Source organism: Labeo rohita, unplaced genomic scaffold, assembly GCF_022985175.1.
Source record: "Labeo rohita strain BAU-BD-2019 unplaced genomic scaffold, IGBB_LRoh.1.0 scaffold_30, whole genome shotgun sequence".
In the NCBI taxonomy this organism is placed as follows: Eukaryota; Metazoa; Chordata; class Actinopteri; order Cypriniformes; family Cyprinidae; genus Labeo; species Labeo rohita.
The window spans coordinates 3,990,279-4,015,147 of NW_026129217.1; the positions used below are offsets into that span (position 1 = coordinate 3,990,279).

General features: G+C 38.4%; 1 protein-coding gene across 1 annotated transcript; it reads left to right on the forward strand.

Annotated features, from left to right (window-relative positions):
- Positions 1-2,633: 2,633 nt before the first annotated feature.
- Positions 2,634-10,919, forward strand: LOC127160186 (gastrula zinc finger protein XlCGF52.1). The gene is made up of 3 exons (XM_051102840.1): positions 2,634-2,707; positions 3,576-3,714; positions 9,353-10,919. Exons 2-3 carry the CDS (start codon positions 3,615-3,617, stop codon positions 10,465-10,467), a joined length of 1,215 nt encoding a protein of 404 aa, XP_050958797.1. The 5' UTR covers positions 2,634-2,707; positions 3,576-3,614; the 3' UTR covers positions 10,468-10,919.
- Positions 10,920-24,869: the final 13,950 nt, after the last annotated feature.

A 24,869-nucleotide genomic window follows, 5' to 3' on the forward strand; every position in this document is an offset into this window, starting at 1 on the left:
GTCATGCTGCTTTTGTTGTCTGCTAATAAACCACATGAGCCCTTGTTGTTCTGTCTAACGTACTGCGATTGTTTGATCTATGTGGGCTTAACTTTATTGTCATTTACTGTTTATTGGCATTTACTGTAATTACTCGATGTTGGAGATCCCATAGTTCCTTTTAAATGCATATTACAGTCTGAGATACGACTGTTACCATCTGGTCGACGCTACAGAGCACTGAGCACCAGAACGGCCAGGCACAGGAAGAGTTTCTTCCCCCTGTCAATTCATCTTATGAACACTTGACAATAATTGTGAAACACAACACTGTTTATATACTTATACATTTATTTATCTAACACACATTCTTGGTTTACATTTTTAATTTGCCCATAATATACCTGTACATACAAAATTGTCTACTGTAATATACCTGTACATATAACTGTCAATTTGTATATTGTTATTCCCCATTTACCTGTTCTACTTTTATTCTTTATTATCTATGTTTTGTTCTGTCACTGTCATTCTGTTGCACTGTGGAAGCTTGGCACAAAAACAAATTCCATGTATGTGTAAACATATCTGGCAATAAAGCTCATTCTGATTCTGATTCTGGTACAGTAAGCTAGGGTTTCTGTATCTGGCAGGTCAAATTCATAGAAATACGTTACTCCTCTTTTTGTCATAATTACAGATCATAATGTTGAATAAAAGGACACTTGTGATGATTCAGCCCCTCTTCTTTATATTTTATAAAGCATATTGGCATCTTTACAACACACTGTCAAAATGTGGGGGTGGTTTCATTCCCCTAATGCTGGGGTTTTCAGACCTGTCCTACACAGGGCTTCATCTAGCACACCTAATTCGATTCAGCAGCTCATCCAGGATAGGTTTGCAAAGCCCAGCCAAACCAATAAAAGTGCACTCGTGTTAACCATGTCAGCTTTTAAAAGTGTGTCCTAACTGATGAGTTGAATGAGTGTTTGTTGTGCTCCTGAGAAGTGTTTTGGGAACCACTGTGTCAATTTCTGATTAATAAATTACTGTTTTTGAAAATGGATCCAACTATTTTCAAAGAAATTGTGGACTATATTTCAATGTGGTCTATATGTAATACTTTGCCATTATAATCAGATGGAGAGCTGCACTACATAAAACACAAAGGCACTGCCAAAGAACTGCACCTAAAAGTCACAAAGCTGCTGACCAAGTGTCCCAAGAATTTCACTGCAGTCAGTTTGGTGCTCACTGTGGCCAAATAAAAACTAGGGATGCCATTTGCAAAAGGTACTGGCCTGGAATGACTTCAGATATTGATAGTTGAGTAAGTACATATTTGCTGTCTGTGATATAATACTAAAAAATGTTTTTACATGGCACACATTCTGTTTCCAGAAATACAAAAATGAAACATTTCTGATACCTTATTCAGGCCAATGAACATATACAACTTAATTCATGTAGGAGAAATTAACAATGAATTTCACCCTCCCATGCAAGTAAAAGAACATGCTGAAAGAGACTTTGGGATGACCAATAACCAATGACCATTAACTTGCATTGGAAGAGGGACATTAATCATATAAAAAGTTACTTTCTCTTCAGATAAAGAAAGAAAGTATATAGTCAGGGACCTGTTATAAATTGTCAGCTGATTTTCTATTTTGGTTAAACTTGAGTGAATGGTTTTGGATGAACCATCACTTACAGCAGTCTGATAACTGAATAATGTTTCTTATGCTGAAGGTTGCCAGGTGTGTAGTAAGCCGGTCAAAACGCAGTGATATTAAGTGTGTATAGTCTTCTATAGAAAGTGTTTTAGTTAGACAATATAAATGAAACATATTACAAATATACACTATTAAGTGAACAATGAACTGACTGCATTAACAATTACCAAACCAAGACTGATTTTATATTAGTGTTTGTGTAAAGTTGTCACAGAATTTGATGCTGTTCCACTGAAACACCTCTGCTTTACCTTATAAAGTCATATCAAACCTTTTCTCTAAATTCAGAAAAGATCACTGAGAAATTAATACATTAATAACCCTACAAGGTTGATGTACAAATCTCCAGGTATTGATCCTGCTCATGTTACAGAAGAACTGCAATTACAAACAAATTTAGCTTACATTTGCCATTGCACTATTTATTTTGCACAATTAATAACACTGCAGCATGTTGTCTATTGATTGTTGTATATTTGCTTGTATTTGTGTTTTAGAATCATTTCTGTGGCCCTAATAAAGCTTCATTTTCATTGACAGCCTACTTGTTTTTATCCATAGCACTAAAAAATGCATCCAATGAAAATAATAAATTGTTTTCCCATACAAAATTTAACCATGGTTTTATTATATTAAATGTGGAGTAGAAAAGAGGTGTTTGTTTGGCATATTAATTACCAGTTCGATAACCACAGTTTTACTATAAATACCATGGTTAAACTACAGTTACTGTAGCAGAACCATGGTTAATTTGTTGTTTTTTAGAAGAAAATATATAATAACAAAACAGATGGTTAGAAATGGTTCTAGCCAACATGTATCTAACCAGTAATTCAACTATGATTAACTCTGGGAAGTTTTTTTAATCTGCTTGTGTTTCATGTATTTGAAATGTTGGCGTGTGAACGGGACTTTTATTTTGGTGCGGCGCTGTGACGTCATACGTCTGCGCTGCGCTCCTGCATCTGTTGTGATTCTGCTGAAGAAAGGTTTGCGTTTTTAAACATTTACAGCCTCTAAACCAATGCAACCGTCGAGTCTGTTTTGTAGTTTTTACAAGCGATGTAAAGTTCATTCATTAATATTGACTGTAACATTGAAATGCTTTATTTAACGTGTATGCAGGTTATTTTGAGCGAGTAACAGACTCGAGAATCAGTTCATCATAAACAGAAACTCCGAGTCAATTGAATCATTTGCCTCCCAAAATGATTCTCTGTTTCGAATCGCTCGATTCAGCGACACATGCTGGACAAAACAGTAGAAAATATAAACGCGTGTAATAATGACAACTTTTACAAATCAATAGCAAATGTTTTGATGAAAGTGCAATCGATTAAATGTGATCAAGAGATCATTATAATACAAATGTAAACATAAATGCACAAATGTCTAACGTTTAATATGAAATGTCTGTATTAGTTTATGTTGTTGTAATAATTTGTTGTTCCAATTTTTAGTGTTTTTATCTATTTATGGCCTTGTTTCACAGACAGGACTTAGTTTAAGGCAGAATTAGTTCAATAATTTAAGTTGTTTGTATAAACATGACTCAGAAAAGAAAAAAAAAAACATTGGTGGTGAGCATCTTAAGACAAAGGCAATGATATAGTTTATTTCAGCTGAAACAGCTCAGACTGTGAAACCTGTAATCAGGGAGCTGATTGAGACGCAGTGCTGAGATACACAGTTGTCAACATTTGAAGCGGATCAAAAAAGTTCATCAAAGTTGTCCTCAAACAAGACCAGGTATTGTTTTAGTTTTGGGACAACTTTGATGAAAGCTTTTGATCTACTTCAAATGTTGACTTCTGTAGTTTGAAGTGGATTTTTCTTTGTTAATTATTGTCCAAACAGAGAAAAAGCTCCTGCTGAGATCCACACACTATTATAAAGATGGCACTGATTAAGGAGGAGAGTGAAGACGTGAAGATTGAAGACGTGAAGACTGAAGAAACATACACGGTCAAACATGAAGATACTGAAGAACAAACAGGTTGGTTTTTCATTCTCATTTGATCTTTATTAAAATGCCAAGCTCTACATACATTTTTGAAGGATGTCCGTGGGTGTAAAATACTCGAGAAATCCCACTTAATTACTGTACTTATTACTTAAATGTGGTAAATGTAAGCTCAAACATGCGCCTGACCTGTGAGAACCAATGGCATTTGTGTTCACGAATCTGATAAAGCATATTGAAGTAACAAAGTTGCTATTTCCCCCCAAAAAAGTATATTCATTACTTTTGACTGTTTTAATATTTAACATTAGCTGTCTATGTAGTGTAATAGCTGAATGCAGAAGATTGAGTGGCACAAACAAAAACCATGATGAGAACTTGCATACACATAATATTTTGGCTGCAGTGCATTCTTTCTTTCTTTCTTTCTTTCTTTCTTTCTTTCAATGTTACAATTCTCCAATACTTGTTTAAATGAACGCTGTATGTTAAGTTAATTTTATTCCATGGTCTGTCAGAATACTGGACTCTGATTGGCTGTCAGGTATGCAGTTCAGTTCAATTCAATTCAATTCAGATTTATTTGTATAGCGCCTTTCATGATACATATTGTTGCAAAGCAACTTTACAGCAAATTCAAGTTTTTACAATATATTTAGTAGTAGCTTACTAGTGTTGACTATGTCAAGTTGATGTACATATGGCAGAGATGTGTGGTAAAGATCAATTAATGATGTAATCAAACAGACAAAGAACACTATAAATTTGTAGCAGAATTCGGTAGTGCTGCATGTTGTTTCAGGGTTGGCATCATCTGAAGTCCTCTGAGGGGTTGGCATCATCTCTTCTTAAGTGTTCTGGATCCAGACTGGAGCTTGTGAATTCCTAGTTACCACAGGATGTCAATCCCACGGCAGAAACAGAGAACAAATAGGAACATAATTAGCGTAGCTGCTGTTTAAACCAAGCAAAGAAAGATTTGTTCAACCAGAGCTAAAAGATTAATAATGAACATTTGATCAGATATAACTGCAGGAAAAGTTTATGAGATGCATTATGTGAAAGCTTGGCTAAAAAGATGTGTCTTTAATCTAGATTTAAACAGAGAGAGTGTGTCTGAACTTCAAACGTTATCAGGAATGCTATTCCAGAGTTTGGGAGCCAAATGCGAAAAAGCTCTTCCTCCTTTAGTGGACTTGACTATCCTAGGTACTACCAACAGTCCAGAGTTTTGCGACAGTTAAACCGTTTAATGCACAGATGGTTCCAAGTCAGTTTAAATCACCATTCTACATTAATGCGCTGCTTTAATTGATGCACGCAAACACACACACACAGAGTGAGAGAGAAAGAGGTCATGTATTGCAGATTCCGCTGCGCACACACACAAACTTGTCAATGCTTCCCTGCAATTTTTACTAATAAAATAGTTCAGAACTATTCAATTGGTGGCCCACAAATCATCTTCATACAGCCCGAGGGAAGTCTTGAATTGTTTTTTGCACTAAGCAGTTTGTCCAAAAGATGCCAACACTTCTTAAGTCTGTTACCCGGGCAGTTGTTTTACAACCGGAAAAGAAAAGGAAGAGACGCAACAACAAAAGTCAACAGACGGCAGCACTGACAAGCACTTGTGTGAGGGAGTTGTAAGATATCTACAACTCCAGTTTGAACCAGTATAAAAACACAGTTAACGTTCATAACTTCTGCCAAAAAATAGGGCAAACACTGGACGAAGTTTATTATCAAATGAAATATAGTTCAAAAGTCTGCATGTTCAGCTGTACGCATTGGCTTATTGCTTCAGACAGTGTGTCAGTAGAGCTTCAACGGACAGAAACTTGCAGTGAAAATTTTACATACCAAGTAAATTGTACAATTCTCGATTCCAATTTCGATACTACAGCGAAACCTACTAGTCTAACAAATATAAAGTTCAAACATTATTTGTTTGTTTAAAAATTCTAACTGTTATTCATATTTTATTACAAATGAAAAGATGATTTGGGGAAAAACAGCAGACAGACTGAAGGAACACAAACTCAGTCTCTGCCAGCAGGTGCTGCTTATGGAATAACAGTGATATTACGTTTCTTACAGCTGCAAACAAAGCAGGCCAGTGCTTATGAACGCTATATTAAATGCATTGTACAGAGGCAAATGAAAAAAAAAAAAGGCTATTATTTAGGATAACATTTGCAGTATTTTGTGCATTGTGAACCGTGATCTTGCTCTGCCTGTTACAGCATTTTTTCCTCTTTGCGTTGGTCTTCAGCGTATCTGGCTGCTGCTAACGGATGTTTAAACAGTTCGAAATATTTCCACACATATGGCAGTTCATGTGCAAGCCCAGAACAGAGATCAGTTGAAATATGTCCAGTCGATCCGTGCATCTGTACGCCACTGTATAGATTAAATATAGATTATTCATTGTTAAAGCTACAAAGTTAATCATCAAGACGAGTATTTTGACATACTTTTGTAGGCTATTTGTCCGTCAGAGACATGTCTCTCTGTGATCACTTGTCATTTTAAATTAACAAGGTTTAAAAACACGTGCAAATGATAAACTTTAGTGATGACATGTCGGGCACTCTGTGATCAGCCCTGTGCTGTGAGTTAACCTGACTAGATAAAGCCCCACTACTCAAAGTGGCCTGAGTACTGAGAGTGGCCACCTGAGGATTCACAGTTGCTGCTTTTTTCTGCACAAGCTTGGACACCACTTTCACATGGCTGGCTTTTGTTCCCCTTTCAGGGTTCACACCAGTGAAGCGTCTAGAATGTAAAAACAGAGAAACATAAGATATTAGGTTAGGTAAGTAAAGATGAATTGCACTTTAGTCAAACAAAACCCATTGCATTCATAAGACTGTTGTCATTATGGCAGCATCTGCACCATCTTCAATACCACTTTGATCTGAGTATTTAAGAGTAATGTAGACAACATTACTTTGTCAGCTGTGTTAAAAGGATAGTTCACCCAAAAATAACAATTCTGTCATGATTTACTCACCCTCAAGTAGTTCCAAACTTGTGTACATTTCTTTGTTCTACTGAACACAAATGAAGATATGTGGAAAAATGTGAGTATCCAGACAGATATTGGCTACCATTGACTTCCATAGTATTTATTTTTCCTACTATGGTAATGAATGGTGGAGGAGATCTGTTTGGATACTGACATTCATCTCAAGTCCTGAGATGACTATGTAAGCCTATGTCTGTCCCAAATACAGCTGAATGTGGACAGTCTCATTTTTAAATAGGGCAACTATTAACACTAGATGATTAAACAATAATAATTACCCATTCTGAATGCCTCCTGAAGCTTTTCTTGCAGTATAACACGCAAGATGTCTCTGATCTCGTTCTGGTGTACATACTTGAGGTCTTCCACTGATTCCACACCTGAGCTTTCAAGTGTAGTGATGAGAGGTTCACCTAGATTGAGGACAGCTATGAAACTTATGTGTGATTTGATTAGACTGGTCCATCATCTAGAGAAAGTGACAACGAAAGTAATCAACAACAGCCCGGTGACCATTTTAGAGTATCCTCAGTAAGGCTGGGAAAAGTCTTGAGGATTATGTCCTTTATTTCATCACTGATGGATGACATGAATCTAAAATGTGGGGACAGAATAGTGAAGAGTTAGTAAAGACATACCACAAACTGAATATTTAGGCAGTGGATAATAATCAGATCTGCACTGGTGCAATGACATAAGAATTACTGCATGGTTAACGCACAGCCTGATGTACTGTAGTTATAAACTACACTGCTGAACTTTTACGAATGACAGCCTTTTTGATTGGCCCTACTATGAGGTCATTTTCATTATGACCTATCACAACAAACATGTTGCTCTTATATGCTGTCCTTTTTACAATCACCTCATGACTAACAAGGGTGTCTTCAGGATCAAAATTCAGATGAGCGACAGACTGTCTTATTTTATCATTGTAGCCATGAATTCAGGTTCCTTCTCTACCACAACAGATGGTGGAAATAGGGTCCCAGCAGTCTGAAAAGATTGCAAAGGTTGATGTCTTTCAGCAAGGCTTCCACAGAGGTTTTTAAAGTTATGGAGCTTTCTTAAACACCGCTTGAAGTAACCATGCTTACTTTCGAATCTTAGGGTCCATAGACAAATTAGTGGCTCAAAGTGAGCAATGAGTTCTGGGTAATGGTTTAGAAAGTGGTGCTTAGGCTTCAGCACACGATCCCTAAAAGTCTATCAGAAATCTTAAATATGCTACCTGACCTGAGGAAATATTTGGAGCACATACAAGCTCCACAATCTCTCTCAGCTGTAAGATAAGCTGCCATACCTCACTATCTCCAGCGCTTTTTATTTTATCACCAATCAATAATGGCAATATTCACAGGAAGCACCAGTTCTGAAAAGCATGTCCATCCTCTGTATTCACCTCACAAGGTTTTTTTGTTGGCGTCATTACCCAGATATTCTCTTTCTCTTTTGAAATTGGGTTTTTAATGTATAATGCCAAATCGGTAGAGACAACACCCTCAAAAAATGTCATGCCCAAGACAAGGGAGTAATCCAGGCTCACATAAATGAAAATATGTGAGCTCACAGAAGATAAAATCAAATTTAATGCCACCACAGTCACTTAATTTCAGATTGAGACTCAGAGCTTTATCTTGTCTCTGATATGACTGTGATATGAACAATATGTGCTTTTGCTAAAATTTTCTGTGAATCCCCCAATCTTGTGTGAACCTAAATTGTCACCTGCTATGGCATACAAGGTTCCCTTGCAGAGCTGGCCATCTGGAAATGTTACTCCATTCAACTCAAGATCTCTCATATGGATTATAGCTAGGATATATAACTTCAGTTCACTTTTCAATAACCCCTAAAACAAATGTTAAAATAGCCCAGTTCCTCAAATAAATTGTATAAAATAATCGAGGACCATTACAAATACTGTGTACATTTAATTACATTGTAAAATGACATGACATGTTAAATGCAAATGAACAATGAGCTCGGGTCACCAGCAGCACAGCCGTGCTATGTGTCGGCACACTAACCACTGGGCTGTCGGTGCCAACAGCCTGTGTTATTTCTTTCCATCCCTTTTAGTTTTTCTTATACACCTGCCTTTGGTAAAAGATTCAGCCGAACTGGTTTGAATCTGAAGTGATTGTGTGTTTTTTGTTGTTTTTTTTTTTCGCTTTTAGCACCGAAGGTCGACAGATGGCTTGATGTGGAGCGCATCTTTTGGCTTTTAGCATATTGTTTCATTTTGAGGTGGTGAAACAAATTTGTGCTACTGCTACTAGTGAGTACGTTAGCATGACAAACCCGACCCTGTTAAAGCAACCTCTGTTCAGAAGATACCATTTTTTCCTGAATTATTATTTTATTTTATTTTTTAGACAAATGGGAGATTTGAAATCAGCCTATAATTAACCATTTGCTCTGGGCCAAACTGCTTCTTTTTAATGATGGGTTTAATTGTCATCTTGAACATTTTTGGAAAGAGAGTAAGCAATAAAAAAGATTCTAATTCTATAATTATATGGATATTCTTTAATAGATTAGTGCATGTACTATCTAGCATACATGTTGGTAAATGTTTTGATGTCTGTTTCTTTGTGCTATTTAACTCTAACTTTAATTTGCCTTTTTTCACCATAGACCTCATGCCACTGAAAGAGGAGTGCATAGTACCAAATGAAACGGAAGAGAAAGAACGATATGAGACTCATCATGATTTTATAACTGGAGAAGAATCTTTCAGTCGGCCACAGACTAAAGAGACTTTCTCACAGAAAACAGATCATAAAACAGAAACAAATAGTTGTTTCACCCCTAGTCACTGTGAAAAGAGTTTCGATGGACATGGAAACCTTAAACTCCACGTGGGAGTTCACACTGGAGGGAAGCTTTTCACCTGCCAACAGTGTGGAAGAAGTTTCAGTAGAAAAGGAGACCTTAACAGGCACATGAGAGTTCACACTGGAGAGAGCCCTTTCACCTGCCAACAGTGTGGAAAGAGTTTTACTCAAAAAGTAAGTCTTAACAGGCATATGAGAATTCACACTGGAGAGAAACCTTACACCTGCCCTGAGTGTGGAAACAGTTTCGATCAGCATAGTAGCCTTAAAGTGCATATGAGAATTCACACTGGAGAGAAGCCTTACACCTGCAAACAGTGTGGAGTCAGTTTCACTCATAAAGGAAACCTTTACAGGCACATGAGAATTCACACTGGAGGGAAGCCTTTCACTTGCCACAAGTGTGGAGAGAGTTTCGATCAACATGAAAACGTTAAAGTCCACATGAGAATTCACAATGGAGACAAGCCTTTCACCTGCCAACAGTGTGGAAAAAGTTTTAATAGAAAAGGAGACCTTAACAGGCACATGAGAAGTCACACTGGAGAGAAACCTTACAACTGCTCTGTGTGTGGAAAGAGTTTTGGTCTATATAAATACCTTAAAGTGCACATGAGAATTCACACTGGAGAGAAGCCTCACACTTGCAAACACTGTGGAGTCAGTTTCAGTCATGAAGGAAACCTTAACAGGCACGTGAGAGTTCACACTGGAGGGAAGCCTTTCACCTGCTCTGAGTGTGGAAAGAGTTTTGATCGCAATGGAAACCTTAAAGCACATCTAAGAATTCACACTGGAGAGAAACCATACTCCTGTCTTCAGTGTGAAAAGAGTTTTACTCAAAAAATAAGCCTTAAAGTCCACATGAGAGTTCACACTGGAGAGGGTTGTTTTTCTGCAAACAGTGTGGAATGAGCTTCATTAAAAAAGGATTCCTTAATAGACATATGAGAATTCACGCTGGAGAAAAGCGTTAAGTGTGTGATCAGTGTGGAAAAAGTTTCAACCGAAAAGGAAATCTTGACAGGCACATGGGAATTCACACTAGAGAAAAAGCTTATCCATGCCCTCAGTGTGGAGAGAGTTTCGACCTACATGGAAGCCTTAAAGCCCACATGAGAGGTCACACTGGAGAGAATCCCTTCACCTCCAAACAGTGTGGAAGAAGTTTTACTCAAAAAGGAAACCTTAACAAGCACATGAGAAAATTACACTGAATATATTAAACAAACTTGATCAACACATGAGGATTAATTTGAGAGAACTGTTTTATGTCATCAGTGTGGAAGGAGTTAGATTTGTGGTACTTGATCTTGGACTTGGGCTCAAGTCTAAGCTTGAGTCCAATTATTAACAATGGATTAGACTTGGACCCAGGAATTTTACAGAGTAGGGTCCAGTCCACATCGTGTAATATTAAAGATGAAATGTTAAAAAAATTAAATTCTGTCATTCATTCTTCGGAGCACAAATTAAGATATTTTTGATGAAATCCCAGAGCTCTCTGACACTCCATAGACACCAACACAACTGAAATGTTCCCAGATGCAGAAACGTAACAAGGACATCGGTAAAACAGTCCATGTGACATCAGTGGTTCAACCGTAACCGAAGCTACGAGACTACTTTTAGTGCACCAAGAAAACAAATATAATAACTTTATTCAACAGTTCTTCGACAAATCATATCATCCACAATTATGGAGAGTACCATGACGCATGCATGAGTACAAAAATATACATGTAAATAAACAAAAATTTTAAAGTAAAATTGATAGATAAATAAGTGGTATGTACAATTGTGTTATAGATAACATGGAATGGAATAGAATGAGATGCAGGGATGTACTAGGATGGAGGTGGTAACAAATAAATATAAGGTTATTGCACATTGTTATGGCATAATGGGAGAACATTTAACTGTTCATTAAAGACCAGATGCCCATTTTCCATAAGTTGATATGATTCTTTAGGGTTTTAATGAAAAGTTTATAATATACTTTGGTTAAAAATTCCCAATGGTTGTGTAAGCACAACCTTTTCTACCTTGCCAAAATCAGCTCTGCAAAAATCATCCCATTTTGATGGATTGTTACTTTAAATGTTAATGAGCTCTGCTCACCCCGCCCCTCTCTGCTTTCTGTGGAGTGACGAGCCTGTTTACTTTAGCCACGTTTAGCCGCTAAACTTGCTAACTAGCACATTATTAGGAAAGGTGATTGCAAAGATTCATAAGACCACACTAACAGGCATCTGAGAATGGCTCGATTTGAAAAAGGGGATTTTATTTTTACAGATTAATTAAAAACCACTGCATGGATTTTTATCATTATAGGGTAGATTTGTACATACACTGCCAACACACATTAATGTTCAAACATGAAAAGGAGAACTTTGCACCCGATGACCCCTTTAACAGCTTTTTGTTCAAAGTTATGCATTTTATTGAAAATATACCTACATTCAAGTGTTGATAAAAGTGAATGCTATAAGCTAGAATAAAATCGATTTGTTTTTTGTTTGAAATTAGAGGTTGTTCAGATATTCATACAGCAACACTTTCTGGGGGCTTTCAAAATTTAGTGAAAATCATCAAAACTGCTGGCAGTGGCTGGCAACTTTTTGCAAAAACACTGGTGGGGAAAGAGTTAAGGTGTCAGATCCCTGTACATTATTATCTCAGACAGAATGATTAGTTGTAAAAAGAAAACTACAATGGTGTTAAATGACTACATCACATATACTGCCTTCAGTGTTGCAGTACGTTTTGCACTGTTTCAGAAATATAAATGAAGTCCTTGAAGGTGCTCCCTAAAAGTGCCCATGTATCTTCATCATTATCATTTGATGAGTCCCTGCACAAACCACATCCACAATCTTTAAAAAAAAAAAAGTGGCAAATATGGAATACAACAACAACAAAAAAATACTGTCACATGGGCAAAAAGCCCCCAAAAAACCCATCATAACAGTTGCCAAGTCAGTCCCGAGTCCCCAATTTCTATTGATATGTCCTTCTTCAAAATTACGTTCTTGATGGTTGTCACAATAACGGCTGCATTCCAGTTCATTTTTTATGCCCTTCACTCGCAAACTTCCCTCCATTTCATTTACTCAGATGTACGTAATCAATGAGATTACGTTGCATGAGCGCCCACTTCTGGCGGAATTGGCCCTTGATCACTTGCAATCTGCTATGGAGTTGGTTTATTGTTTACATTTTCCCCTTACTAATTTGTTTGGTGCAGCATTCTATATGTATATAGGTATGCTTGGGCTGTTATAAATATAAAGAAAAATTATATATTATATAGTTGTTTGGGGTGGAGATAAATTAAGCACGATCTGTGATGACATCATAATCGTGTTGCATTGTGGTCTATGGAGTGGCCTGAATTGTGCATATGAAGCAGACTCGCTCCCTCAGTCAAAATCAAGGGATCGAGGGTCTGCCCATATAAACTTCCCTGCACTTCAAAATGGCAGCGGGGATTGGAGTGGAACAAAGCCCGAGTCTGCTTTGCCATTAGGAATAGGGACCAAGTTTTTTTGAAGTCTCTTTTTGTTAGTTATGGACAAAATATGCTATTTCTAATAGTTTAAAAAGTTTATTTGATTTTTGGAAATTGACCCCGGAGCTCAAGAACATGAGGAAAACACACTTTCTTCATGATTTGCTGTGTTTTTGATCAAATAAATGCAGGCTTGATGAGCATTAGAGACTTTTGACAGGTACTGCACCTTTTTTTTTTTTTTTTTTTTGTTTCAGAAATATTTTTTCATCTGCTTCACAATCTGCTTATAAAGAATTCTTCACCCAAAAAAATGTTATTACAATCCAGTATGTCGATTGTTTCTGGGTCCATGAACATATGGTTTTTCACATAATGTGTAGGAAGATATTTGTTATTAACGAGTTGTTCGCTCAACACAGATTTGTTCAAAAACTGATTTAACTAAAATATTTGAATCAACTCAACTTCAGGGTGAGTAAATAAAGGGATAGTTCAGCCAAAAATGAAAATTTAAGTTACCTGACAGATTTGTGCAGTGTCTGATTTAAAAGTAACTTACTACTATACTTAATTTTTCTTTTTAGTTGCAAGTAGTAAGGAAGGTGTTGGAGAAATACGGCAACATTCCAGTCCTGGACCTTTGCATGAAATGTTCCTCCAAGAGTTTGGACTTATCCTTATGGCACAACTAGGCTCTAAACGACATTCAGATGAACACAGATTTTATGCTGGGTTATCCAGACCCAAAAAAGGACAACTAAACTCTTTCTTTTACAGGACAATGACAGCATCATAATACATTAGTGATATGCAGTGGTGCTCTGAAACGAGGCAACCAACTCCTCAGTGTTGTTGTTTTTTTAATGCATTGTTAATGTTCTAGTTATACGAAGTTGAATAAATATCACTTACACTATCAAGAAAACATCATCAGCCAATACAATTCTATTTTATGTATTGTAATGAGGTGAAGAATCACACAACAAGGTTTTGAAGTGAAAAGTCCCCGGAGGGTGGATTTAATGATATGTGAGTGAAAAATAGAAGTGAAATGGCGGGGATGGGTGACTGGTGATCGCGGCTTCCGGGTGCTCGTCCTCGCTAGTGCTCTCCTCTGGTGCAGGGGTAAGGTGCAAGAAGGTCTTGAACGGTGTGTCCAGGGCTCAGCTGCTATCTGCGGTGAGAGAGAGATTAGACGTCTTGCTGCGTTGGGAGTTGAAGCTCGTCTGAGGCGTCCTCTCCTCTCTCTCTTATACGGCTCCGGCGATTGGCAGCAGCTGAGCCGAGTTGGGCGCTGATGAGGTGCGCCAGGTGTGTGTGATTCCGGCCAGGGCAGCGGTGAATGGAATGGACACCCGTCACAGTATTTACATGGGCTACATTTCCTGATAACATTATCTCTTAGTGTGCTATGAAAACTCTGAAGACATATCTTAACTACATGTGTACCTTTTCTAGGTGTGTACCTTGAACTATACCTTAGGAGGTTGCTTAAAGCTGCAGTCTGTAAGTTTTGCCTCTTTGTCACCATCTCTGTTTAAAGATCTGCAATTGCAGTAATTTGCATAATCATCTTCCTTGCGATAATCCATAATTATCTTCCAGTGCGGATTAATATTTTGGTGTGTGGTTGCCAGTCACCACACTAATGTGAATCCTGTACTTAGGAATCACAGATTCTAGCCTAGTACATCTTGAAATATATCAGCTAAATAAGAATTTTAACTGGATATTGTTATCTGAACATGTAAGTAACAAGTCTGACATTATTGTTCTGACCAACTGAGGAAAAAAGCATTATAATAAATCGTGCTACCAATTGTGATTAAATCTAACAATTCAAATCAACAATTTCACTTCCGGCATGATGGCGCCTGTGTGCATGGCAAGCCGTCGCCATTGTTCAGTCACCGAGTTGTATGTTTTGTGTTTGGTAACCTCGTTTATGTGCTCATTTGTTACAACAGCAGCACCATCATATATTTGTGACCGTAATTTTTTGTTGTGCATCAGAGAATATGTTACGTGTCTGCACCGCGGGAAATGATGAAGTATATAAGCATTCCTCTGATTCACCATTTTTATTTGGAATACCTATAAAACTCTGCTGTGTGCCGTTTTGTGACATTCATAAAAGAAAGAGACACTACAGAAAATGGGGACAGCGAGGTGGCTATCGAGTTCATCTGAAAAGGTTACACTTTGGTCTGAAGGAGCCTGCTGATTGCATAATAACTCTGGGCCTAAAATTGTAAAGCTACTATGGAAGACCTTGAGTACCTGAGCTGGGGTTGTTGTGCACGGATGGTAGTTCTATGGAGGGAGTGCTGTTGTTCTGGATGTTTCGTGAGATGTTTATCAGCACCTGGCTCTACTTCTCTCTACTTTTCCTATCCCATGGAGAGGGAAGCTAACACATCTGCGTTCGAAACATGGTTCGAGGCGGAGAGGGGTAAACTTAGGGAATCTTCGACACCTTATCTATGCTCTGTCTTTAAAATTACTGACGGACATGTCTTCGTCTTTACCAAATTAATCCAATAACATCTCAACGATGGCACTGATGAACACAAGGTCTATTGTTTACAAAATTTATGATGAATTTATGAAAAATTAATGACTATCTCGTGGGCTGGACTTTTCAATTCACGACTGAAACATGGCTAAATGTGGATGAAATTGATCCTCTTTTTGAGACTGCTCCTGAATCGTTTAACTTTTTGAGTAGTCCCAGGGAAAAGGGCAGGGGTGTATGGAAGCAGATTCGCCTCAATAATACTTCACACAAAAGACACAATGCACACATGCATAACCAAATTCACATGCAAACTTAATTCATGTGCACACAATAAAAATACGTATTCATAAAATACATGTCATAAATGCAAAACACAATTCACAAATGCACAACTGTGTACAAAACGTTTTGAATCATTAAAATTCACGAGTTAATCGTGACTGTCAATTTATGAATCGTCATTCATGTGTGAATCGCCCTGGATTTGCGTGTGTGTATTTTTGAGACCGTCCTGGCAGCACGTTTCTCCCACATGGGTGACTCGTTCTCTTTAGCCAATCAGATGTGAGCTCACCAATCAACCAATCAAAACCCACCGAGAGCGCAGGACTCAAGGAGCTCAGCTTTCCACACCTTTTGTGCAATCTGACTTAATCAGAATGGAAATTAAACTTTACGTCATTAATTCAGCATGGCGAATGAAGAAAAGGATGCACATGTAAGTGAAGTAAAATTTGTTTTAACAGCAAAGTATTGTGACTAAAAACCAGAGTATGTGAGCAGAGCGTGGAGTAGAGTGGTGTGATTTTGAACGGAGCGAGGAACTTTTTTTTTTTTTTAAAGCCAGAGCATTGTGGTTTTCACTCGCTCCAAGAGCACTCCAATAGGGTTGAGACACAAATGAAATAACTAGACAAGGAAACTAGGAAGGGCTCTGGAAGCAGCTAACATAGAACGAGTGCTAAACGCTGTACAATACTCAGCCCAGAATAGTGGGAAGGGCCTCACATTTATGCAGTTTGTGATTAGCTGCAGCTGTGAGTGAGGTGGAACATGGGAAAGGTAGTCCGGGGTGTAGTGCAACAGTCTGTGTAATGGCAAGGTGACCTATGGTATACATTAGTTGGTATACATTTGAATGTATTCTTTTAAAACAGAAAAACTAGTAGATAAGAAAGCAAAAATCAAAGGAATAGTTCACTTACACAGTTAATGGTGTGTCATTGTTTTTAGACCTGAATCAATTTTTCATTCTGTGAAATGCTTTCTCCATAAAGTCCAAAATTTTGGCCAGGGTACATTTCGGCATTTGTTTGACACTTCGTGGATGTGGGTCTGTGGACCCTGCGCGCCGACCCCCCAGAATTTTTGGTGTCCACCGAACCGGGGTGGCCGGCGGGGCAACGCGGAAAGGTCCCCGAGAGCCTGGCCCCCCCAGGGGCTCTATGGGAGCCCCCCAAAGTTTGAGGCCCCTAAAGGCAGTTCTGCCCTGCGCCACAGGGTGGCGCACCGCCGTCCACTCTAGGCTTATTACAGTGACATTCAACCAAGTGGGGGGTGGATTTTTCATCCCACAAACCCACAGTTTGTCCATTTCACCATTGGTGCGGACCCCCGGGTCCCACGAACCCACAATTTGTCCATTTGCTCCATAGGGAGGTCCCACGAACCTACTATTTGTCCATTTGGCCAATATTCTTACGGAATGACCCCTGGACCCCCGCCCTGACCCTTGGCCACGCCCCCCATCCCACGAACCCACTATTTGTCCATTTGGACATCTTTTTTGCGGATCGACCCGTAGATCCCCGCCGACTCTAGCCACGCCTGCCGGCCACACCCTCTATCCCACGAACCCACTATTTGTCCATTTGGACACTGTTTTTACGGAATGACTCCTAGACACCGTGGACTCGATTGGAAACAGAGGAATCTGCGGAAACCATTCCTGCCAGTTTCATGCCATAATAGTGTATAATTTGCATAAAAATGAGTGAATGTCAGAAGTTATTTTCTGCTAACATTTCCGAATCCTTAGCCATTTCTAACACATGCAGTTAAAGTGTATTTTTTCATGAATATGGGCAATATCGTTGATGAAAACACCTCTACTGTACTCAGCACACTCAATGGAAACCATTCATGCCAGTTTCATGTCAAAATACATTGCAAGTGGGATGGGTGTCCATTTCCAATTTATTGAATGTCATCGGTTTAATAGGCTGGTGGACATTTGACGGTGGTGTTGGGTGATATGGGTGTTCATTTGCAATTTATTGAATGGAATCTTTTTGATAGGCTGGTGGACATTTGTACATTTCCAATGTATTGAATGGCATCGGTTTAATAGGCTGATGGACATTTGTACATTTGCAATTTATTGAATGGCATCTGTTTAATAGGCTGGTGGACATTTGTACATTTCAAATGTATTGAATGCCATCAGTTTAATAGGCTGGTGGACATTTGTACATTTCCAATGTATTGAATGGCATTGGTTTGATAGGCTGGTGGACATTTGTACATTTGCAATTTATTTACATGGCATGGGTTTAATAGGCTGGTGGACATTTGGACATTTCCAATTTATTGAATGGCATTAGTTTAATAGGCTAGTGGGCATTTGTACTTTTCCAATGTATTGAATGGCATTGGTTTATTAGGCTGGTGGACATTTGTACATTTGCAATTTATTTAAATGGCATCGGTTTAATAGGTCGGTGGACAATCATCCCACTTACCTACTATGGTCATCCCTTTCAATAAATTGGGATGAATACCCCTCTACTGCACCCAGCACACTCAGTGGAACCCATTCATAACTGTTTCATGTCATAATACTGCAGAATCTGGAAAAAAAAAAAAAGCAATGTTGGATTTTGAGTTGGATTTTCGAGTATTTCATGCATGTCCACCTGCTATCAATTTGACGGGCCCTACGCAGCGGCCCAGTGGACACGTAAATATGAGCTATTTTTTGGATGAAAACACCTCTACTCTACTTAGTGCACTCCGCAGAAACCATTTGTGCCGGTTTGGTGCCATAACAAAATGCATAAAAATAAAAGTGTCCATGGGACCCCATGCCAAGGGCCTGTCAAATTGATTGGAAATGGACGTTTTTTTATGTGAAACCATCCAACTCCAATTTATTCAGCAGCACTTCAGTCATGGTATTGAAGGTGGAGAGAGCACTGTTTATTCACAATCCCCACTGTCAATGTCCTGCTGGTGCTGGGATCAAACCAACAACCTTTGTAATACATGTAATGTTCAGTTGTAGTTTTGATCTTATTTAAAAATTTTATGTCCTCTTTATCACAGGAGTGGTTGCAACCCAACCATTTTCCAAAGGTGACATCGTCTGCAACTATCACGGGAAGGTGATCACAGCAGCAGCAGGGAGAGCGATGATGCAGGACATGCACAATGAGCCAGGTTACCTGTTTTTCTTTAAATCTGGACCGAGAGACATGTGCATCGATGCTCAGACGTTTCCCTGCGACTGCCGTCCCGTCGCAGACACGGTCGGAAGAAGAATCAATCATTCTTCTAAGAGGCCAAACCTGAAACCCCTCCACTGTGTCATAAAGGTGGATGGAGAGGACAGAGATGTCATCCTTTTCAGGGCACTCCAAGACATCAGTGTGGACACGCAGCTGAAATTCGATTACGGCGTTAACAGAAAGTCTTTCCGTGGAGAGGGTCTGGACCTGCAATGGCTGGATGAGTAGGCCGGGTCCAAAGGTGTATGGCTAACCCAGCTTACATCATCTAGTGCACCAATTTAATCTACCTGTGGCCACACTTTTCATCTGCACTGGACACTTGAACATCTCAATATATTATTATTATTATTATTATTATTATTATTATTATTATTATTATTATTATTATTATATATATAATCGTTTTCTATTTTTATTTAAATTTACAAATGTGTATTTCTATTCTCATCTTATTTTTTATTGTCTCTGTGTTATTTTGTGTACTGCTTGTCACACTAAAACTCCTTGGTAATAAAATTTTGTTTTTTGACTTCTGACTTCTGACTTCTTTAAGAATTGGCATATCAGATGAACATACACACTCAACATAAACAGGGTTATTCATTGAAAAAAAGGGATAAATAAAGCAACAGATGAAATAAAAGATGTAACAGATAAAACAAAAAAACAAAACAAAATTGTACTACTAAATGTATCTATTTATTTAGGAACACTGGCCTATTACACTCACAAAAACACGAAGCCGCTAGGCCGAACCCATTCAAATCGATGGCAAGTGGATTTTTTTAGAAATGTCCCAGGGGCCCGAAATTTGGCTCGGCGTGTCCGGGGGCCGCCCCGAGCGAGGCGTCGATGGGGGCGTGGCCCTAAGGCGAGTCATTTTTTTCCCCGGGGTCCTACGGCTCCGTGCTTCGGGGACGCGAGCGAGGGGCCCCTGAGATGAGAGGATCCCGAAATATCCCGACAAATAGTAGGCTTTTGGGACAGACTTCCCCGTTTTCCCAGCCAAATCATGGCAAAATGACCAATACAGGGTCCGTGGACTGGGGGAGGGGGTAGGTCAGCAAGCTTGGATCGCCCCCTATAGGCGTCCAAACTACCAATAGCCGCGACTACCCAACGGAAATAACGGGCTAGTAGTTTTGTACCTTCAGCCACTAAGATAATAGGCTAAGGGGATCCAAATTGGCCCTACAATCCCTCCGAACCACTATTCGTCCAATGGCAACCAATTTGAATGGGGAAATTTCCACAAACCTACGTTTTGTACTACCTAATGTTTTGCCCAAATTATGTATACTTATTATTTGATGTATACATAAACCATATAAACAGATGTCAGATGTCAGATGTCATCACTCCCCCTGACTTTCATTACATGGCCCAAAACAATCAAATTTTATCTGTTGCTACACTGAAAACAGAAATTCATACACGTTTACAATTGTGTTGGTGAATAAAATTTGGTGAGCTATTCCTTTAGCACAAAAGTAGTATAAATAACTGTTATACACACACACACACACACACACACACACACATCACTTACGTTATTCATATGTTATAAAAAAAACTGGATGTAAAATACAAAATTTAACTTCATGTTCAGTACCTGTTAATTTTGTTTGTGTGGGCTTTAAAAATAAACTCTTGATCTTAGTATTAACATGAATAATCTAATTGTATGTGTGGAGCTTTCATTGTGCAGGTTTACCCAGTGTACAGAGTAAGCAGAGTGTGCAAGAAAGTGTAAATGGTACTTGACCCAGATTAATTTATATCTTAGCACTGTGCAGTACACTGAGAGATTATGTCCACTCCAAAAGACTCTGAATGTTGCATTGGGTCGATGGTTCTTTAGATTTCTGCTATTTCATTTTCTGTTAACAGAATGTCAAGCACATGAAAATGCACCCCAAGGTTTGGGTCCTCAGTGTATCTGCTGTCCTCCCAGTCAATGTTTGATATGGCAACATACTGAAGAAAACAAATTTATTAGATAATTTGTGTAATTTCTGGTTTTATTTACATTTTTAACTTTTGCCTTCATCTTATGTGGATGCCAAATTTACCTCTGGATTTAAAACTGGATTCTGGAACTGGCCCACTTGCCACAGCTGATTGGGTGTCAAACTGTGTTCTGTCCTTATGGGATGGTTGTCCCAAGCTGGCCTGGATGTGTGGCAGGAAGACATAATGGCAGCAGAATAAATGCAAAGAGTTGCTATTATCCAGCAACTACTCCAATGTGTGGAGAATGTTGTAGTAGACACTTGTTACCCCTACGAAAACATCACACCAGAGGTGTTCAATTCTGTTTTTAAAATAACAAAAAAAAACAACACATGACTGTATAGCCCAGTAGAATCAGCAATGACCATGAAACACAAGCTAAAAAAAAAAAAAAAACCTTGTAAATGAAAGTGACAGAGTTGCCATTGTAACCACTAGATGGCAGCAGAGGACCAATCTCCCTAATGTAGTTACCTATCATTTTTCAAAAATGTATTTTACAACAGAATGTGTATAAATGTATATGCATGGTTTGTGTGTTTCTGTGTGTGCATTTTCCATCATGGATGTGTTCTGGTGTCAGCCATACATTTTGGTTGGCCTAGACCAGGGGTGGCGAACTCTGGTCCTGGAGAGCCGCAGCCCTGCAGAGTTCAGCTCCAACCCTAATTAAAACTCACCTGCCTGTAGCTTTCTAGTAACCCTTCAGACCTTGATTAGGTTGTTCAGGTAGGTTTGATTAGGGTTGAAGCAAAACTGCAGGACTGCGGCTCTCCAGGACCAACGTTTGCCACCCCTGGCCTAGAGCCTAACAGCAAAGAACAGGGTTCCCACATTTCTTGAAAGTACTTGAATTTCAGACACATGGATTCAAGGCCTGGAAAGTACTTGAAAACAAATATAGGTCCTTGAAAGTGCTTGAAATAAGTTTGAAATAAATTCTTGGTGCTATTTCAAAAATGTTTCTATATGCACAGTCAAAGACTAAATGAAAGTGTGAATGATTGGGGTGGAAATGGAGTAGCGCAAGAAAAAAATCTTAGCATGGGAGCTGATGCGCACATTGCGCAGCCCTGTGTGAACCTATGGAGAAACAGTGCATTTATGACTGAAAACTACTGCATGCGACTATAAAAATATTTAAGAGCATCAGTGCAAATGACCCTATCAGCTTCAAAGGTTTTTAATGTTTAGTGGGGCAAAAAAGTATTTAGTCGGCCACCAATTGTGCAAGTTCTCCCACTTAAAAAGATGAGAGAGGCCTGTAATTTTCATCATAGGTATACCTCAGCTATGAGACAAAATGAAAAAAAAAAAAATCCAGAAAATCACATTGTCTGGTTTTTAAAGAATTTATTTGCAAATTATGGTGAAAAATAAGTATTTGGTCACCTACAAACAAGCAAGATATCTGGCTCTCACAGACCTGTAACTTGTTCTGTAAGAGGCTCCTCTGTCCTCCACTCGTTACCTGTATTAATGGCACCGTTTGAACTCGTTATCAGTATAAAAGACACCTGTCCACTACGGCCAAGACCAGAGAGCTGTCAAAGGACACCAGAAACAAAATTGTAGACCTGCACCAGGCTGGGAAGACTGAATCTGCACTAGGTAAGCAGCTTGGTGTGAAGAAATCAACTGTGGGAGCAATTATTAGAAAATGGAAGACATACAAGTAATCTCCCTTGATCTGGGGCTCCACACAAGATCTCACCCTGTGGGATCAAAATGATCACAAGAACGGTGAGCAAAAATCCCAGAACCACACAGGGGGACCTAGTGAATGACCTGCAGAGAGCTGGAACCAGAGTAACAAAGGCTACCAAGAGGATTGGGAGAATGTCATATGGTCAGACGAAACCAAAATAGAACGTTTTGGTAAAAACTCTACTCGTTGTGTTTGGAGGAGAAAGAATGCTGAGTTGCATCCAAAGAACACCATACCTACTGTGAAGCATGGGGGTGGAAACATCATGTTTTGGGGCTGTTTTTCTGCAAAGGGACCAGGACGACTGATCCGTGTAAAGGAAAGAATGAATGGGGCCATGTATCATCAGATTTTGAGTGAAAACCTCCTTCCATCAGCAAGGGCATTGAAGATGAAATGTGGCTGGGTCTTTCAGCATGACAGTGATCCCAAACACACCTAGCAAGTCTCCAGATCGCAACCCCATAGAAAATCTTTGGAGGGAGTTGAAAGTCTGTGTTGCCCAGCGACAGCCCCAAAACATCACTGCTCTAGAGATCTGCATGGAGGAATGGAGGAATTTTTTTTTTTTTTTTTTTTTACATGCGTACACTGTTGCTTTATTTTTAACAGCAGAATTCATATTTATCCATTACTGGATAAATATTGCATATAAACTGCTGTGTTGTGCTGCTTATATTAATCATGCAGTAAAAATGCCCCTCCCTGGGCCTATAACCAATTGTGTGTGGATGGTCTGCATTGATTATAATGGAAGATCACGATGAACTAAGGAGAGAGACAGATTTATTGATTAAGGGAGTTTGCAAATGATATTGATTTAATACAACAGTTCACTAAACAAGAAGTTAATATTAAGTAACTCGCATTGTCTGAACACTATTGCCTGATTTTGTCAACGAAAATTGTTTCAAAGTAACAGCTGAGCTGCTGCACATCTCTATTCAAACACAGTGTTGTTTTGTTTATGCATGAATGTACATTTTTAAAAAATCAGATTCAATTACCCATTCATAAAGAGTCACTTGCTTCGTTCCTGAATGAATCAGCTGCTCGAACGAATCAATCTTTTCTGTTATTTAAATAATTTAATATTTCTATATTCAAAATTTCATATATAAAACATTAACCTCAACACAAAGTTATGAATTTGATTGCACTCATGCAACCAATGAGCCTCATTAAACCATCTGAAAATACACCTACAAGCCACTTTTGTGTTCTCTTATGCCACCTCAGTAGTACATTTTTTTTTATACTGATTTCATTTGATTGGTAACTTGTCCTTATTCTACTTGTTTTTTTATTCTGTTGTTTTAATTACAAATTGTTTAAAAAAAGCTTATAAATATATATTTTTTAATTTGACAAAAGATGACACACTTTTAATAAAGTTGGAATAATGCCATTACAAAGGTAAAACAAATCCTGTAAATCACTTTAAGGAGTCAAATATCGTCTCGTAATGGGAAGGCTAATATTTGATCAGAATTTGATTACTGAAATTTTTGACTGTGCTCTTAAAAAGAAAAGTAAGTGTAGAGCCCTGTTTAACCATTTTTAATTAACTGGAAAATTTAGACATTTTTTCAAATTGAAATCTTTTACAAGAATTACAGCAAAAAAACAGTTTGATGCAAGAATACACATTTTTATCAGTATTTGAGAAATTCAAAATTCCTTTGAACACGACTGCTCAAAATTGTCTAAATTTCTGAAGCCTACACATTCAAAACCTCGTTACTCTGAAATTTTTTAATGTAAATTTTAAGGGTAGGTGAAATGTTTAGTCGCTGCTTGCAGCTACATTCGCATTTGTACACGCAAACATTAAAATATATATGTCCAAATTACAAACATGCTGCATAGATTTATTATTATATATGTGGCAAGTTTACAGGAAGTGAAATTAATGAAATGATCAATGAACATGAAATTCATGAAGTGAATTTTTTAGAAAACAAGTCGAGAATTCATCAGAGATTCAGAAGACCAGGAAAACGAAAAAAGAGACAAGGGAGAAAAAGATCGACCAAGACCCCGCAGATCCATGGC

Bases quoted from the DNA above. Each gene is read 5' to 3' on its own strand.
- LOC127160186 (XM_051102840.1), top strand. From the start codon at position 3,615: ATGGCACTGATTAAGGAGGAGAGTGAAGACGTGAAGATTGAAGACGTG. The intron at 3,715-9,352 runs GTTGGTTTTTCA...TTTTCACCATAG, and splicing joins AGATACTGAAGAACAAACAG to ACCTCATGCCACTGAAAGAG.